Source organism: Pelobates fuscus, chromosome 5, assembly GCF_036172605.1.
Source record: "Pelobates fuscus isolate aPelFus1 chromosome 5, aPelFus1.pri, whole genome shotgun sequence".
In the NCBI taxonomy this organism is placed as follows: domain Eukaryota; kingdom Metazoa; phylum Chordata; class Amphibia; order Anura; family Pelobatidae; genus Pelobates; species Pelobates fuscus.
Genome location: NC_086321.1, coordinates 375,787,532 through 375,800,574, shown reverse-complemented (window position 1 = coordinate 375,800,574; position 13,043 = coordinate 375,787,532). Strand labels below are relative to the sequence as shown.

The 13,043-nt window shown below is 37.4% G+C and overlaps 1 protein-coding gene across 1 annotated transcript; it reads left to right on the top strand.

Moving 5' to 3' along the window:
- Positions 1 to 1,327: 1,327 nt before the first annotated feature.
- Positions 1,328 to 2,251, top strand: LOC134612313 (olfactory receptor 11L1-like). The gene has a single exon (XM_063456651.1). The coding sequence runs from the start codon at positions 1,328 to 1,330 to the stop codon at positions 2,249 to 2,251; it is 924 nt and encodes a 307-aa protein (XP_063312721.1).
- The last annotated feature ends 10,792 nt before the right edge of the window (positions 2,252 to 13,043 follow it).

Below are 13,043 nucleotides of genomic sequence, written 5' to 3'. Positions count from 1 at the left end.
TCTATTGCCCATCTTTTAAATTCAGCAATGTAGTCTTCGACAGGTCTATGTTTTTGATGTAGGGTTCTAATGGTTAAATCAGCTGTAGATTGTTTGTTGGGATCTTCATAAAGAAGAGACATGGCTTCAAAAAATTCATCCAATGAGTCTAAGATGGGGTCGTCATTTTCCAAGAAAGAATGGGCCCAGGCCATAGGTTCACCTCTTAGAAAGGAGATGACTGAATAAACCTTAGATCTTTCAGTGGGATAAGATCTAGGTTTTAAAGCAATTAATAATTTGCAGGAATTAAGAAACTCCCTGTATTTGGATCGATCTCCAGAAAACTTTTCGGGATTACAGACAGCAGGGTCGCTAGCTGAGTGCATAACAGTATGAGGAGTATGTGTTTGTAAGTCTCTGACATAAGTAAGAATCCGTTCATTTGTAACCTGTAGGTCTTGCATGCCTTGGGCAAGTGTATCGACTCTTTGATTCAGCATAGTAAATTTAGAATCGAAATCTGCTGGATCCATTACAAAGGCTGGATTATTCTGTAACGCTTACATATATTGATATGGAGCACAACTGCAGATCTCTTAGGACTTAGATTGTTGATTAGGATACTTAGAGAATAGAATAGGAACTGTGTATTCAATTATGGATAATACGGGTACTGTATCTTTAATTACTTCGCTGTTTGTTAAAACGGGTAAGCAGCTTCTGACATACATGCAATATAGCACATTGGAGTTTGCAAGTTTTATGGAAACGGAGGAAATTAGAGATGAAGTTGAAGCAGGAGTGATTCATTTTGGAGTTAGAGATAGCAGGCCTGAGAGCAGGCTGTAGCATGAATGCTTAGCGGACTTGAGAGCAGGCTGTAGCAGGAATGCTTAGCGGGCTTGGGAGCAGGTAAGCTCCTATTATGGATATAGCAATTGACTTAGCTTCCAAGGTGAAAAATCAGGTTCCCGGAGTTCCCGGAGTTTCTCAAGCAGGATGAGGAAGGTCCAGATACTAGCCGTGGTCGAGGAGGGGAGACGGAGGGTATGTAGATTTCCAGTCCGGTTCGGTTCACAAGTAGAGGTTGAAGAAAATCTTTAGCTGGTTTGATATCGCGGTAACGCTGTTCAATAATCCAGCGTCTTGTATCTGGCGCGGTCGCATTATGTAGTGTGGGGAGACCGCGTCAGAGAAGGGGGTGTGGCTAAGCTCTGTCAACCCGGAAGAGACAAGGAATTGGACAAGTTGCCATACCTTTTTACTCTGTACATGAATATAATATACATGTTTTTATATATTTTTAGATTGTAAAGTGTCGAATCTACATGTAGTTGATTGGACTATGCTTGCAAGGAATGATTCGAGAGTCACAGAACTTATACTTCTAGGTTTTGGAAATCTTTATGGCTTCAACATTTTAATTTTCATTATATTCCTTAACATTTTCTTGTTTACAGTAACTGGAAATCTTCTGATCATTTTGCTAATTTCAATCACTCTTGACCTTCATTCTCCCATGTACTTCTTCCTTTGCCATCTATCACTGTCTGATATTGTTCTCACAACAAACACTCTCCCCAACCTGCTGGAAGCAATCTTACACGGTGGGAAAGAAATGACAATTCTTGACTGTTTTACTCAATTGTATTTCTTTAGTGGTATTACTGTTACAGAATGCTTCCTGCTTGCAGTGATGTCCTATGATCGATACCTGGCTATATGTGTGCCACTGCGTTACATCTCTATCATGGACTTTAAATTGCGTAACTGTCTGTCTGTCTTACCCTGGATGTTAGGATTTACCTTGAATCTCTTAGGTATCATACCGGTATCCAGGTTTCAGTTCTGTGATGGAAACATCATTGACCATATATATTGTGACCTTTCCCCTCTCCAAAAACTTTCATGTTCAGACACGTCTCTTGTGGAATTTATAGCTATTGTACTTTCTACTCCTTTATTTATTTGTCCTTGTGGTTTTATCATACTGACGTATGTTCATATCTTCCTCATGATACTTAGAATCCCTTCCACAACTGGAAGACAGAAAACCTTTTCAACCTGCAGTTCCCATCTTCTCGTGGTTGGTGCATTCTATGGGACATTAATAACCAAGTATATGATACCATCCATAGGTCATTTATTGCTTTTGAATAAGATCATATCATTGCTGCATACTGTGTTTATCCCCTTATTTAACCCTTTAGTATACAGTCTAAGAAACCAAGACATCAGGAAAGCACTAAGAAAGATTTCTAAACGTTAGAGGCACTGTTTATACATAGACATGACAATCTCAGAAAATGTCTCTAAATCATTCTCTGATATACAGAATAAATAACGGTTCAGACACTCTGGGATAACAAAAAATAGCAGCTTTATTGGTGCAAAAAGAGCAACGTTTTGATCCTACAGGGTCTCTATCAAGCTTGATAAAGACCCTGTAGGGTTGAAATGTTGCTGGTTTTGCACCAATAAAGCTGCTATTTTTTGTTATCCCGGAGTGTCTGAACCGTTATTTATTCTGCATATCTTGGAAGGGAGACCTGGCTAGCCTTGGTTTCAGAGCACCTGGGTTACCTGGTGAGTGTGGTATCCAGTACCTCTCTACTCTTAATCATTTTCTGACTACCTTCACCTCTTTGCTCTGATTTTCTGAAATAATGAATTAATCAATGAAAAAGAATGTGTCTGCCTTTAATAAAATTACCTTAAAAAGACATTTCTTTAATTTTAAATTATTTAAATGTATTAGGTATCCTTAAACAACAATCTATAGAAACAATGTCTTATTATTACATCCTACCGTCATGTTCTAATTGGCAACCACATATATCAAGTGCATGTGCAATATTTAGATTGTAAGCTCTGTTTAGCAGGGACCTCATTGCCTCTTGTTCCATGAAGTAAAATTTGTGAGTTGAAATTATTATATGTATTGTGACCCCCACAAAACAGTGCTGCGGGAAAGGTGCTTAATAAATAATACTACTACCAATCATAATAAAAAATAATGACATGTTAAGTAAGCTACATTTTATGATGCTAATTACAGTCTTTTTTTCCTCTTGTCTGAAGTTTAAATGGATCCACACCGATTAATTCTTCAACATGGAAATAGTGAAAATTCTAAAAATATTTAAATTTTTCCACTTAATAAGCTACACTTACAAATTAAAAATGGGCTAGTGGTTCTACAGACATATTTAAAAAATTGTCTGGTATTCACTAACAAGCAAAAAGAGTCACCTGTCGTGTATGTGGATTAGGCACTCAGGAGGTCATTCCAGCTTTGGTGATGATATGAGGTCAGTATGGTTTGAAGAAACCACTGTGGTGTCCTGAAAAGTGTTTAATTGTGATCAATAGCCATGCAATCAGCTTCACACTTAAATATTATGAGGACGGGAATGACTGAACACATTACTTGGACTTCTTGTTGATATCAGTGTTAAAAGCGTTTGCAATGTTTCTATCAAAGCAGTGGATATTATTGAGGGAAAATGTCTGCTTCTGGGACTGAAATGTTGCAATGATTTATTAGTGCAAATGAATTAAACTTAATAAAAGATATTTGGAAGAAGACCTGAACGTGATCTTTCTTATGTTCATAACTTAAATAGAAGAAACCTTTGGTCCATTAGGGAATTACTTCACTTGATTGCCGTAGGATATCTTTTAGATATACCACTGACAATTAGAATTTCCATTTTTTTAATCTTTATTGTTTAATCTAGAAGGTAGGGGGAAGTGTTTGCACATGTTTTTTTTCCCCAACTTAGTAATTACTGCTTTTTTATTTTTGGAAACTGGGGCTTAAATCATGGGGGGAACAAGTGCCGGCTGCCAAATATGTAGGGGCATATAGTTTGGCAATATATTAGACTACAGTTGCAAGAAAAGGTATGTGAACCCTTTGGAATGATATGGATTTCTGTACAAATTGGTCATAAAATGTGATCTGATCATCATCTAAGTCACAACAATACACAATCACAGTCTGCTTAAACTAATAACACACAAAGAATGAAATGTTTCCATGTTTTTATTGAACACACCATGTAAACATTCACAGTGCTGGTGGAAAAAGTATGTAAACCCCTAGACTAATGACATCTCCAAGAGCTAATTGGAGTGAGATGTCAGCCAACTGGAGTCCAATAAATGAGATGAGATTGGAGGTGTTGGTTACAGCTGCCCTGCCCTATAAAAAACACACACCAGTTCTGGGTTTGCTTTTCACAAGAAGCATTGCCTGATGTGAATGATGCCTTGCACAAAGGAGCTCTCAGAAGACCTACGATTAAGAATTGTTGACTTGCATAAAGCTGGAAAGGGTTATAAAAGTATCTCCAAAAGCCTTGCTGTTCATCAGTCCACGGTAAGACAAATTGTCTATAAATGGAGAAAGTTCAGCACTGCTGCTACTCTCCCTAGCAGTGGCCATCCTGTAAAGATGACTGCAAGAGCACAGCGCAGACTGCTCAATGAGATGAAGAAGAATCCTAGAGTGTCAGCTAAAAACTTACAAAAGTCACTGGCAAATGCTAACATCCCTGTTAGCGAATCTACAATATGTAAAACACTAAACAAGAATGGATTTCATGGGAGGATACCACAGAGGAAGCCACTGCTGTCCAAACAAAACATTGCTGCATGTTTACAGTTTGCACAAGAGCACCTGGATGTTCCACAGCAGTACTGGCAAAATAATCTGTGGACAGATGAAACCAAAGTTAAATTGTTTGGAAGAAACACACAACACTATGTGTGGCGAAAAAGAGGCACAGCACACCAACATCAAAACCTCATCCCAACTGTGAAGTATGGTGGTGGGGGCATCATGGTTTGTGGCTGCTTTGCTGCGTCAGGGTCTGGACGGATTGCTATCATCGAAGGAAAAATGAATTCCCAAGTTTATCAAGACATTTTTCAGGAGAACCTAAGGCCATCTGTCTACCAGCTGAAGCTCAACAGAAGATGGGTGTTGCAACAGGACAATGACCCTAAGCATAGAAGTAAATCAACAACAGAATGGCTTAAACAGAAGAAAATACGCCTTTTGAAGTGGCCCAGTCAGAGTCCTGACCTCAACCCAATTGAGATGCTATGGCATGACCTCAAGAAAGCGATTCACACCAGACATCCCAAGAATATTGCTGAACTGAAACAGTTCTGTAAAGAGGAATGGTCAAGAATTACTCTTGACCGTTGTGCACGTTTGATCTGCAACTACAGGAAACGTTTGGTTGAAGTTATTGCTGGCAAAGCAGGTTCAACCAGTTATTAAAACCAAGGGTTCACATACTTTTTCCACCTGCACTGTGAATGTTTACATGGTGTGTTCAATAAATACATGGCAACATTTCATTATTTGTGTGTTATTAGTTTAAGCACACTGTGATTGTCTATTGTTGTGACTTAGATGATGATCAGATCACATTTTATGACCAATTTGTGCAGAAATCCATATCATTCCAAAGGGTTCACATACTTTTTCTTGCAACTGTATACAAGGGACCAATTGGCCCTTGCACCCTCCTTGCTAGCCTGGAATTGATTCAACTATAATCAGTATTAGATTCCTCCCCCCTCCTCCCCTCCCTCCCTCCTAACTCACAGAGTCACTCTAACCCCTTTTTCTGCTCTGATTCACATGCTGTTCACCAGATAACTATTTGCTATGACTTACATGCTGTTCACCAGACAATAAGTTTCACTTAGATCCGCATAACAGCATTCAGCAGTGAGAAAATTGCAACATTGGAGAAACTTTACTAATTGTTGCAATATCTCTCTAAGAGCTTCTTTTGCTTAACTTTTTTTATTTTTATTTTTTTACTTTTGACCATTCACTACAACCTAATCTTTCTCTATATTCATAGCTTCTTACACCAAATAATTTTCACAGTATAATGGAGTATAGCACTGTTACTGAGTATTATACACACACCCAGTACTGGATTATAAATACAATGAGTTTATAAGTATATGAATGAGATATCTAGGAAAAATTAGAATTCAAATGTCGACACAAAATTTATTTTAAAGAATTACGTTTCCTCAAAGACAAAACTCAGAAGTGAATTATTATCTGCATTGATATATAATATATCATTAGTGTATAAATATATGAAATATAATATGATATATTCTTTATAGATATGTATGGAATTAGCCTGAAATATGTTTTCAATTATTTTAGCATAAAAACAAATATAATATTTATTTATCTTTACAAAAATTAGCATTAAAAAAAGGGAAAATATATTAATTTTGTAGCATATGTGTATATTATACTGTGTTTCTGTTTATTTTTGTAATTAAAAACTGATTAAAAATAGCATAAAACTAAAAGAATTTTTTTGGAAATATAAAAAAGCATTATTTAATTGTTAGAACTAATACACGGTGACACAATGTAACAAATGTAAACCACAATCTATTCAGCACATACGTCATATTATATAAAACTGAATTCACATTAATAAATAAAAAGAGAAACAAACATTTAATAAATGTTGACCTGTCAATCTGTTCACCCCTCTTGGAAAAAGAGAATCCTGAGTGGTTCAATAGTTTCATTCTATCTGGAAATAGATAAGGATGTTATTTGTAGTTTATCCATAGTTGTGTCTGGCTGCACTATGTTCACTGGAGGTATTAAAAGGGATACTCCAGGCAATGCATGTTATAGGTATTGGTTGAAATAATTAGATGTAATTAAGCCGCTACCATTTAAAACAGAGTTGTTTCATTTTATTTATTTTTGCTTATTTGTTGTTTTTAAAATAAAATAAAATAAATTATTGTGATAACAACTGTTGGGGCATAGCCCCAGGTCCCCGTATTGTTTTATAGACGGTTTTACCATAGAAGATGTTCCATTTTAGGTCCTTCATACAGAGCATGGGGTTTTCATTTTTGTGATGACATTTAGATAGGGGTGTAAAAAGAGCCCCAGATATTTTCGTTGGTTACACATAGGCATCCGTAAGCAACCTTTGTTGAAAAATGGCATTGCTATTGGTCAGTGTGCACAGACTCACTGTTTAAAGCAGGCATTTCAATTCAACTCTGGGCCCCCAGATGTTTCTGAACTATAAATCCCATGATTCTCTGACCATCAATTGCAGTCACAGAATTCTGGGAGTTGTAGGCCATTAATATTTATGGGCCATAGTTTGATAACCCTAGTTTAAAGTCTACTGATAGTAACAATAAGAGGGGAGACTGTCCTGATCAGCGCCAAAGGAAGCCCTCACCACCTGGAGCAACCTGTACATTTATTGTTAGCCAAAAAAAAATGATGTTAGCCAAAAAAAAAATGATGTTAGCCAAAAAAAAATTCACAGCTCTTGATAGATTTTGGAAGTCCATTTATGTTAGTAGTCTCAGTTACAGTGCCCTTATGCCCTCACTGATGGAGAGCAGGAGAACCAGCTGCAGGAGTGTTCCCCAGCTCTTCACTGTCACCCAATCTTCAGGATACACATCTATGCTGCTGGCAAATAAGTCTATGCCCGAAACTAACTTACAGGCAGGAAGGGACTATAATTGTAAATGTACATATTTAAAAATCTATATATCTGCTGAATTATTAAAATGCTGTATTTCCCTCACACTTCACAGTAAGTCTTCATGTGTGTAACAGGGCATCTGGGAGATGGAGTACAAATACCAATTTTATACCTATGGCAGCTTTTAGCTGAACTGTAACTCCCAGAATCCTTAGCTGGTGACACAAATACCTGTACTATTGGAGAAACACTGCAGGTTAACAGGGAGAGAGAGAAAGGAAAAAGTAATGTCACGTACACAGCTACAGTAACCAACAAAATCAGCAAACATTAAGTATTCTAAAATGTAGGACACAGGATTAAAATGCTAAATTCTATAAAAACTTTTTCCCACAAACATGTTGTAGAATGAAAATGCAAAGAAATACAGCTAATTAGATTGTAATAACTTTTAATTTTCTGTATTATGTAATACATTTACACTAAACTTTAGGGACCTAGCACTAAACTCCCCTGGTATAAACAGCATGAAATATAAAATAGGATCACACACGTTATTAGCATTATTACAGATATTTGACTTTGATGGAGTTCTAGGGTTAAGCAGTGTCTTATATCTGATCATTTTGAGTTCTAAAAAATAATCAAAACATGTTGCTCCCTTTTCCATACATTTAACCATATTTTGGTAAGTAATTTTACTTATTTATTTAGAAAGTGTTCTCGATGAATATGCTGAGATTTCTCTATTTTTAACAATGCCCACGGAAAAATAATAAAATGTTGAGTTTAACAAAATATCCTACACAAAAAAAAACCCAGATTGTTAGGTCAGTTACAACAGGATACCCCTAAAAGTACTGGTTTGAAGGAGCACTGACCTCCCATTAAAAGGATTGGGGGGGGGGGGGGGAGAGGGGTACACCAACATCCACATGTGATTGAAAGAATACATTGTCTTTCTGCGACTTAGGGAAAAATGGGGCTAGGGGGACATAACGTTAAGGATACTCATGGTTATGCGTTTTGAGTAAGAGCATTTTGGGGTTAAGGGGTGTAGTGGAGCTCCCTGTTAACCCAGCTGGGTACCTCCGCCAAAGGGCTTCTTCCTAGCTGGAACCGGGAAACGCATAGGGAAACTATCTCTCTCAGTCCTTACAAGGACTTTCCCCGCTGCCTCGCCTGCAAGCTGGAACAGCAGACACAGGGGTTCAATCTCCCTTCCCTCCAGTAACTCGATGAGACACCATTCTGGAGGTACAAATTCTGACAATCTTTATTTGGAGCACATAGTTTTTATGCACAGACCTCCGCACGGGCTCTCCATTCAGTTCAACACACTTCCAGGCTGGAGGGGGATGGTTTACAGATAACCATCTCCCAACGTGGAAGATGCCAACAGCACATACAGTTACACACACTTTACATATATGGGGAAACACTTAGGGGCTCGGCGCCCCAGGAAGGGAAAGGGTTACACATATAAGACACATATCACTGGATATCCCCAGGTCCCATCTAGGATCCCTGTAAATAGCAGGGTTATTGGATGTACAGAGCCCGAGAAACCATGTAAACTTTTTCTGAATAGTGATGTCCTGAACGGTTCGCTGGCGAATAGTTCCTGCGAACATAGCTTGTTTGCGTTCGCCACGGATGGCGAACATATGTGATGTTCGGTCCGCCCCCTATTCGTCATCATTGAGTAAACTTTGACCCTGTGCCTCACAGTCAGCAGACACATTCCAGCCAATCAGCAGCAGACCCTCCCTCCCAGACCCTCCCACCTCCTAGACAGCATACAATTTAGATTAATTCTGAAGCTACATTCTTTTTTTTTATTATTATTTTTTGTGTTTGTGTTTATTATACATTATCCTCCATAGCCAGTAACCTGTGTTTATTATACATTATCCCCCCATAGCCAGTAACATGTGTTTATTATACATTATCCCCCATAGCCAGTAACCTGTATTTATTATACATTATCCCCCCATAGCCAGTAACCTGTGTTTATTATACATTATCCCCCATAGCCAGTAACCTGTGTTTATTATACATTATCCTCCCATAGCCAGTAACCTGTGTTTATTATACATTATCCTCCCCATAGCCAGTAACCTGTGTTTATTATACATTATCCCTTCCATAGCCAGTAACCTGTGTTTATTATACATTATCCCTCCCATAGCCAGTAACCTGTGTTTATTATACATTATCCCCCATAGCCAGTAAACGGTGTTTATTATACATTACCCCCCCATAGCCAGTAACCTGTCTTTATTATACATTATCCTCCCCATAGCCAGTAACCTGTGTTTAGTATACATTTTCCTCCCATAGCCAGTAACCTGTGTTTATTATGCATTATCCCCCCATAGCCAGTAACCTGTGCTTATTATACATTATCTCCCCCATAGCCAGTAACCTGTGTTTATTATACATTATCCCCCACAACCAGTAACCTGTGTTTATAATACATTATCCCTCCATAGCCAGTAACCTGTGTTTATTATACATTATCCCCCATAGCCAGTAACCTGTGTTTATTATACATTATCCCCCCATAGCCAGTAACCTGTGTTTATTATACATTATCCCCATAGCCAGTAACCTGTGTTTATTATACATTATCCCCCATAGCCAGTAACCTGTGTTTATTATACATTATCCCCCATAGCCAGTAACCTGTGTTTATTATACATTATCCTCCCATAGCCAGTAACCTGTGCTTATTATACATTATCCTCCCCATAGCCAGTAACCTGTGTTTATTATACATTATCCTCCCATAGCCAGTAAACTGTGTTTATTCTACATTATCCTCCCATAGCCAGTAACCTGTGTTTATTATACATTATCCTCCCATAGCCAGTAACCTGTGTTTATTATACATTAACCCTCCCATAGCTAGTAACCTGTGTTTATTATACATTATCCCCCCCCCCCATAGCCAGTAACCTGTGTTTATTATACATTACCCCTCATAGTCATTTATCGTTGGACCTAGGCAGCATGATGTCTTAGGCCGGCCCAGAGAGTGAGTGAGTGAGTGAATAATATAATATATATGTTCAGAAACATATTAGTAATATATGTAAATCGGGTTCATGCAAAGAGGGTGAAAAGGTATTAAAGAAAAACACACTTATTGCATCAAATTTACAAAGCCAAACTTTTAAAAGCTTTCCTCATTTCTTTCTTGGGATGAGGAATATATCGGTTGTAGACTGAGGATTTCCAACTGCCCAATCTTTTAATAATATGCAGTGGAGTGTCAGTGTTGAAGGAGACCGATGCTGCCCCTATTCTAAATGAAAGACCCGAGACATGGATACAACCCAATCTTAGGAGTAGTGTTCTGATGTAGAAGATGAATTTAGCAGTAGTCAGAGGGATTCAGTGAGAGTAGTGGTGAAATGTGTGTGGCATGACTGAGTGTGGGTAAGTAAGAGTCAAGTATTTTAACTGGGCACTAGTTCTAGGTGGGATAAAGTGGTATAACGGATGGATGAGTAGTTTCGTTCGTTTTAGAGGTTTGTAGAGAAAGTATATAGTGATCATGATTTTTAGCGATATCCAATATTTTTAAGGTGGTCTCATGCTATATAAAATTTGTGGGAATATCGAATAGTCGTGTACAGTAAATCAGAGAGGGCTCAGAATATCGAACCATCGATTGGTAATTTAGGAATGTTAGATGATTTATGCCCTTTATGGATTAAAACCAGACTCTGCATCAACTATGTAATTTTCCATAGGAGTTTTGCCATGGATCCCCCTCCGGCATGCCACAGTCCAGGTGTTAGTCCCCTTGAAACAACTTTTCCATCACTATTGTGGCCAGAAAGAGTCCTGTGGGTTTTAAAATTCGCCTGCCTATTGAAGTCTATGGCGGTTCGCCCGGTTCGCCCGTTCGCGAACATTTGCGGAAGTTCTCGTTCGCCGTTCGCAAAATTTTATGTTCGCCACATCACTATTTCTGAATGCACATACAGGTTTCTTCAAGTGTGGGAACTGTAGAATTTGTAACATACATTGTCCTACCACTTTAAGACCCACCATGATAGTAATCCATCTTCCTTGAATTATTCAACAGATTAAAGTCCCATGGAAAGGGGGGGGGAACTAATGAGAAATATTACATATAGAGAGACATACTGGATATACAGCTTAAAAACATTAGTCCCATTAGGATTAAATGTGGAGTATGAAATTTCCAATATTTTATGATTGGGCATATCTCTTAAGAATTTTTTATGAAGGTTTTTATAAAGTCGCCTATACAATATCTAAATTAGGTAATCATTTCTGATTTCTAAATTATTTTTTATTCCTTTTTATTCATTTCTTTACTGCTGGTTAAAATTTATTTTTGTTGTTTTTATGATTTTAACGGAGACAGCAATTGAATTGGTACTGTGTCCCTATTTCTTGATATAAACATATAGGTATCTATCATTCTTTTGTCTTTTCATTTAAATATTTGTTTGAAAGGAGTCATGATATTTTTCTATAAAGCTGCCTGTCTCTATTACTATATGTCCGTACTTGAAAAAAAACCTTAAATGGAATAGTAATATTGTTAGCTAAAATAGGAATGCTTGCTAATATTAGGTCTAGATATCGGAGCAAGAACAAATCGATTGTGTGGTCAGTTTCTGCAATTGACATGTATGCTTATACTATTCGAGGAGAAATCAATATTTTATAAAAAAAGTGGCTAGTGTATGGTCATTAGGTTTAAGTATCATAGGTAAACAGGTTATTTTGATACTGTAGAATGGAGTGATTAACAATACTTCGATCGGGTTGATATCTCTTTGTACAGATATCGATATGTCTCCCTTCGTTTTAAATGTTTGTTTTAACATATCCAGTAGATTTGATATGCATTTAAACAATTTGTACGTTGGAATTAATGTATGTTCACATTAAAACCAAAGATAACTCGAGCTAAATGTGAAAATGCTTGTAAAAACAGAAATCTTTACAATCAGGAAGTCGGAATACCCGGTTTATAAAAAATGTTATAATAATGACAGTGATGAATTCATATAATCTAATGAATACTGTATATTGGAGAGCTAGCACTTTTCAATAAATTGTAGGTTTGCACATTATATCAGATAGATGTTTAAGTTTTATAAGAAGTACCCACACCCGTGATCGATAATCAAAGGGTGTATATAAACAATCCCAATCCCCCAGATTATCCATTTTGCAAAAGCCCAGTTCAACGGGCGAAACACGTAGATGTTCTATTCTGGCGGGATTGTCTATTTTGAATAGAGAGAACCAATACGGCAGTACCTGACAGCCAGCGTCTCTGCATTGAGATCGGGTCGAGTGCACAGGACCGATCAGCACATTTCCATCAGCGGAGCAGTTAACAACTACAAACCGGCGAGTACACCGTATTGTACTAATGCTTTGTTAGTGACACTTAGAAATAAGTCTCACCATATTATCCTGTAAGAGTTTTTATTTAAAGGGGTTTTATGTATTTGAAATAAATTGTTACATTTTTACACTATG

Coding starts and splice junctions, on each gene's coding strand:
- LOC134612313 (XM_063456651.1), top strand. CDS start 1,328: ATGCTTGCAAGGAATGATTCGAGAGTCACAGAACTTATACTTCTAGGT.